General features: G+C 41.8%; 1 protein-coding gene across 5 annotated transcripts in view; it reads left to right on the forward strand.

The window, feature by feature from the left end:
• CYLD (ubiquitin carboxyl-terminal hydrolase CYLD) overlaps window positions 1-4,681 on the forward strand; it is a 134,790-nt gene extending 130,109 nt beyond the window's left edge. For all 5 annotated transcript variants that reach the window (XM_075704398.1, XM_075704403.1, XM_075704411.1 and 2 more), the window contains one exon: window positions 4,371-4,681. In XM_075704398.1, the coding sequence (XP_075560513.1) occupies window positions 4,371-4,570 (200 nt within the window). In that variant the 3' untranslated portion in view covers window positions 4,571-4,681. The remainder of the gene's footprint in view (window positions 1-4,370) is intronic.
• Window positions 4,682-6,000: the final 1,319 nt, after the last annotated feature.

The raw sequence follows: 6,000 nt of genomic DNA on the forward strand, positions 1-6,000 counted from the left end.
AATTCGGTGAAAGGAATAAACTGGGAAAAATGAACACCTTTTTCAGGAAGTGTAGCAAGAGAAAGTGGACCTGGAAAAGCCCTAATGGTGAAACAAGAAATGAAATTGACTTCATACTTTCTGCTGATCCCAGCATAGTGCAGGATGTAGAAGTTATAGGTAGGGTAAAGTGCAGTGATCATAGGTTAGTGAGAGCTAGGATCCACCTCAATTTGAAGAGAGAAAGAGTAAAATTGGTCAAGAAGAAACAGGTCAACCTAGAGGCAGTAAGGGTAAAAGCAGGCAAATTGAGGCTGGTACTGGCAAACAGATATGCAGCCTTAGAACAGAGAAATGATGACATAGAGGTAATGAATGAAACCATAACTAGGCTGGCTTCAGAGGCAGCAATTGAAGTGGGAGGCAAGACACCAAGGCAACCAGCAGCCAAGCTCTCCCATGTAACAAAGGACCTAATGAAGAAACGACATAGAATGAAAGTGTCGAACTCAAGAGATAAGATAGAATTCGCGGCATTGTCAAAACTGATCAATAAGGTGAAAATAAGCGATATTCGAAATTATAACGCGAGAAACATTGAACAAGCCGTAAGAAATGGACGCAGCCTGAAATAAGTGAGAAGAAAACATGGCATACGACATACCGAAATGTATGCACTGAAAGATAAGCAGGGTACTATCATCAGCAATCTCGAAGGTATAGTAAAAGCAGTGGAATAATTCCATACTGGCCTGTACAGTACCCAGAGGACTCTGGATAACTCAATTCAAAACAGTAATGAACAGGATACAGAAACTCCTCCTATAACTAGCGATGAGGTCAGAAGGGCTTTGCAAGACATGAAATGGGGAAGAGTGGCAGGAGAAGATGGAATAACAGTCGATGTAATCAAAAATGGAGGAGACATAATGCTTGGAAAACTGGCGGATCTCATTGACTGCAAGGGTCCTAGAAAACTCGAAGAATGCAAACATTATACTAATCCACAAAAAAGGGAGGCGTCAAAGAATTGAAAAATTATAGGCCCATTAGCTTACTCCCAATATTATATAAAATATTCACCAAGATAATCTCCAATAGAAGTAAGGGCAACACTGGACTTTACTCAACCAAGGGAACAGCCAGGCTTCAGGAAGGGATACTCTACAATGGATCACATCCATGTCATCAATCAGGTAATCGAGAAATCCACAGAGTACAATCGTCTCTATATATGGCTTTCATAGATTACGAAAAGGCATTTGATTCAGTAGAGATACCAGCAGTCATAGAGGCATTACATAATCAAGGAGTACAGACCGCTTACGTAAATATCCTGGAAAATATCTACAGAGGTTCCACAGCTGCCTTAATTCTCCACAAGAAAAGTAGGAATATACCTATAAAGAAAGTGGTCAGACAAGGAGACACAATCTCTCCAATACTATTCAGCAACACTGCAGACGACTTACAACAAATGATTGAGCACCTTAACAGAGAGAGAGTAAGAGTGGGGTTTAAGATTAATATGCAGAAGACAAAAATAATGATGAATAACTGGGTAAGGGAACAAGAGTTCAGGATCGCAAGTAAGTTTGAGAGTCTATGTAGGAAGATACACCTCTGGCATCAGAAGCCGTACACGAAAAGTTTGTGCACACTTCTTGCCTATGCTTAGAACACCAATGGCGTCGGCACCTTCTTGCACGAGCACCGTTTTGCACATGCATTCACAAGGGTGAGTTTTGTGGCCTAGCTATCGCTCCAAGATACGAAAATGGGTGTTTATTATGATCCAAAGGTGTAAATCTAAATGCACGAAAGAGAAATAACATATCGGGCATCTTGAGAACTTTCTTCTTGCAAGCAAATTGTGGGCTGAATTTAGGTAGTGTTCGTACAATGAAAATAATTTTTGTAGCTGTTGTACACTTGACACAACTTAGTATTTACTCCCAAAACTATTCTTGCATGTAGTGTTGAAATCTTTAGATAGAAGGCCGCACCAAACAAATGAGCTAACTGTCCCCCTTTGCCACAGAAAAGTGTTTTTATGCACATCAAAATGTGGGACACACATGTCCCACTGTGTTACAAAGGGTCAATGAAACAATTTGTACATATTATTCAAACTTTCAACACAGGCACAATCAGAAGTGTATCGAAATGTGTAAGACATGTTTTAAATATTGCTATTTGCATCAGTGCTTTTGCTTTTGATGCACTATCCTAGCAGGCACAAATGTGCACACAGCACCTGGAGGGAATATATACCCGGCTGAAAGTTACGTATTAGTATGGTGGTCCAAGCAAGTGGTCTTAGTAGTTCCAATTTGTGTACAGGATACTGAAATCATTATAAAGGGCAGTAAACAAAAGCTTTGGCATTGTGTTCATCTTTAGCTGGGGACAGCTTTTGTATAGGACTGAACTTCTGACGTGAAGACCAATACTACCACCTCATTACTTTCCAATCCTAGGGCAAACCTAAAATTTGTAGATTGTAATAATTTAACATTCATCAGGCTTTAACAATGTTTTGGGTTAAGCAGTTACTTTAAAAAGGCACCGATACTTCGCAGCACTTCAGTGTGGTTGAGATACAACAGGAACACAACAGTAGCCTTCTCGCAGTAACTTCCTGTGCATTACTTCACTTTATTTGTTGTGTACTGTTGCTGCTAACATTTTATGAGTTTGGTCACTGTTTTAATGGTGCTGGAACATCCAAAACAGAAAAGTGTGGCCAGAGGTGTAATTAGAGTGTCCATCAAGCAGCCTGTTAAGCCATTACATCTCTTTACTATTTATTTAATGTAAAGCCATGATGGTTACATTGTGTGGCTCTCTTAAAGGGACACTAAAGAGAAAAATGGTTTCTTCTGTATTAGTAAATTACCCTTCTACAATATCAAAAACACCACTCTTACCATGATAGGATGCTTGGTGAACCAGAAAAGTCGCAATAACAAAAAGACAGGTGGCGATGCCTCCTTGAAGTTCCAACACCAGTTCACTGTAACATCCTGGATTTTGAGAGCATTTACTAACGCCTATTTAATTATTTCGTGGTTAAATAGCTGCTGCCAAGGATCAAAACAATCCTTTGCAGTTGTTTTGATCCTTGGCAGCAGCTATTTATTCCTGTGTCAAGAAATAAAACGCTCAATTATTAGTGCGCCTACGTGGTTGTCCCGTGTCGTCTTCCTTCGGCCGTTGTTTTATTTGGCGCCTTCATTGTAACCGATATAACAAACTTCAAGATAGTAAAATTCTTGATATAACAAAGTATTCAACTTCTTATAATTTCTTGTCCATAAAACACCATGTATTTAGAACCTCAATACAACAAAAGGTGTTTACACACGATTTCAATATAAAAAAAGTTTCACTGCCGCCGCGATGGAATACCGAGACAATAAATAGAAACTTCCGCTGACGCTGATGTTTAAATGGTTGAATTACAAGCTGCTGCTTGTGAACGCACCTCTCAAATCACGTGCTGTGTGACCAAGAAGAGTGTCCGATGATGCAGAGCGGCATCATGTTCCGTACGAGATCCAAGTGCGATAAGATCCTATCACGCCCCACCCGCTGTGTATGCTTTGCATGAGAGTTAAATCGTATGAGGTGAGCCCAGAGGGATGGTGGTTTGATAAGCACTGCTTTCCCGAGCGAGAAAGTGGAAAGGGGGAGCACTCTCACGATCCCTGCTTTTCTAGCGGTTGTCGCTGCGCACGACTGTCAGCGTGGCTGTACTTCTGAATGTACAAAGAATGGGCGCACTGAGATGGCGTGGCATCTCGAGTTTCTGAGAGGCGCTGTAGTGATAGACAAAGTATTTGCTCCCCGTTGCTGGCGCTTTTCATGACAGCGTCATGCCACTGCAGGCGACATTATCAGCCATAAGGGTGGGGGCGGGAATAGATGCACAAGCGTGGCTTGCTTCGATTTATACCGTGGATGTGAAGATATTTTCGACACGGCATGAAACTGTATCTTTCGTCGCAGCCTCTCAAATCCAACAAAATTATTTTTTTTTTCTCACTGAAATTTGCCTTTTCCGATTGCCCATTAATTTGGAAAATTTCGCGGCCCCGTACATGTAGCAAGATCTCGATATAATGAAAAAAATAGTCAATTTTACTGACTTCGGTATATCGAGGTTTGTATTGTATTTCACAATAAACTGCACAAAAAAATGTCGTTCGTTTTGCCTACTCCCCCCCTCCCTTATTTTCTTTTCTTTCAATATGTGCACAGAATAACAAATGCCTGTTAAAACAGTCATAGTTTGGGTGAGAAAGGATTCAGGCACGAGTGCTTTTGTCATCCTTGATGAAGTCTTATTTTTTGAAACTGCTTGTAATGCACCTGGTCCAACTGTGCAGGAGGTGAGGATGGGCACAACATCCCCAAAGTGGATAACTACATGGAGGCTGACACCTGGTTTGGACCAAAAGGCCTAGAAAAGTTACGTGATATGGCTCGGCCTGATAAGAGCAAGATACTTCCTGGCATGACACGCAGGTTGCTTTGTGATGCCTACTTGTGCATGTATGAGGACGAATTTGCTAAAAAGTACAAATGATGCATACTGGTTAGGCTTCAGACGACAGCAGTCGTGTGCAAGAGGCATGTTTGTGCATTGTGAAGAGTTGAATGATTCAATATCGTAACTATTAAATGATTTTAAAACTGCTCCAAGCCTCATTTTTCAGTCTCCGGACTGTCATTTATCGTTTTACACTGCTTTCTGCACATCACAAAACACACATATCATGACAGCAGAGCCCTGTTATGTAAAAAGCACTGCACTTTGTAACAAGGCATCTAGCTTGTGAAAACTGTCCTGCTGAACTACCACATTCACCCTCCCCACATTGATGTGCTACCATGAGTGCTTTTGTTTTTAGACTTTTGTAGTGTGTTCTACAACTTCAGTAACTTACATATCTTTGGTTCATTCAAATAAAGTGGTCTACTGTGTTTTTAATTCATTACAAAAATTAACCACTTAATTAAGGCAGGTGTCTCAGTTGATTGTATTTTTCCTTCGCTGGGGCAAAGCACTACAGTCGAGCCTCATTTTAATGGAATCGTATTTTTTGTAATGAAGAAATCAACCTAGAAGTTCATTATTATCAAGTAGGTTTCCATGTTTTAACAGTGGGGAAATGTTTTCGTGAAAGTCCTGTTGGCTAACTTGAGAATGACCATCATTATATTAGTTTTCAATTAAAATTCTGGTTATAATAATGCACTAGAAATGACACTATTTAGCAAAGCGATGAACGGGACTAGCTGGTGGACGCTCATGGTTATATTGTGCTTCGTGTTACACTGACGAACGTGAAGGACAGGACACGGACGTACGTAGCGCAAACTACCAACTGTTCAATACTGTTAAACAATGCACTTATTACAAGGAGACAAGGCGGGGGGGGGATATAGAAATATAACAAGGTGACGACATGTGATCATACTTTGGGCCAGAAATAAATCGTTCACTTGCACCCGTTTGCCCTGCCAAACTCGACCTCAGCTTCGATAAGCGCAATTAGAGTTACTGTATGTGCTACCGCATATACAGTAACCGCATATACAGTAGCTCTAAGCGCGATTAGGGTGCCTCGATGCGCGCGCTCCCCTCCGCCGCCCGCGCCATCTGGTGTCGTTTTGACCGTGAATTCTTAGTATCTATTTTGCCGCCTTGCAAAATGGCATTGTCGGCGCGGTTGACGATGTGATGAGCGCTGATTGGCCGGAGCAGCGCATTCAAATCCCACGGGCTAAAGCGCGCCTGCCATAGGCAGGTGCGCGGGCGGCGGCCGCTCCCTTCGATGCCGCGCCCGCGCGCACGTGTCGTTGTTCCCTCTTGCTCCGTCCGCCTAAACCCCAGAAGTCTACTTGCGAGCTACTCATTATCTTGCGCTATCATTTAGATTATTTTCTCTGCTTTTTTTTTTCGCTAGTTATTTGTTGCACGCGATGCCGGCAACGAATCCCAACACAGTGCAG

This window comes from Dermacentor variabilis, chromosome 1, assembly GCF_050947875.1.
Source record: "Dermacentor variabilis isolate Ectoservices chromosome 1, ASM5094787v1, whole genome shotgun sequence".
NCBI classification, from domain to species: domain Eukaryota; kingdom Metazoa; phylum Arthropoda; class Arachnida; order Ixodida; family Ixodidae; genus Dermacentor; species Dermacentor variabilis.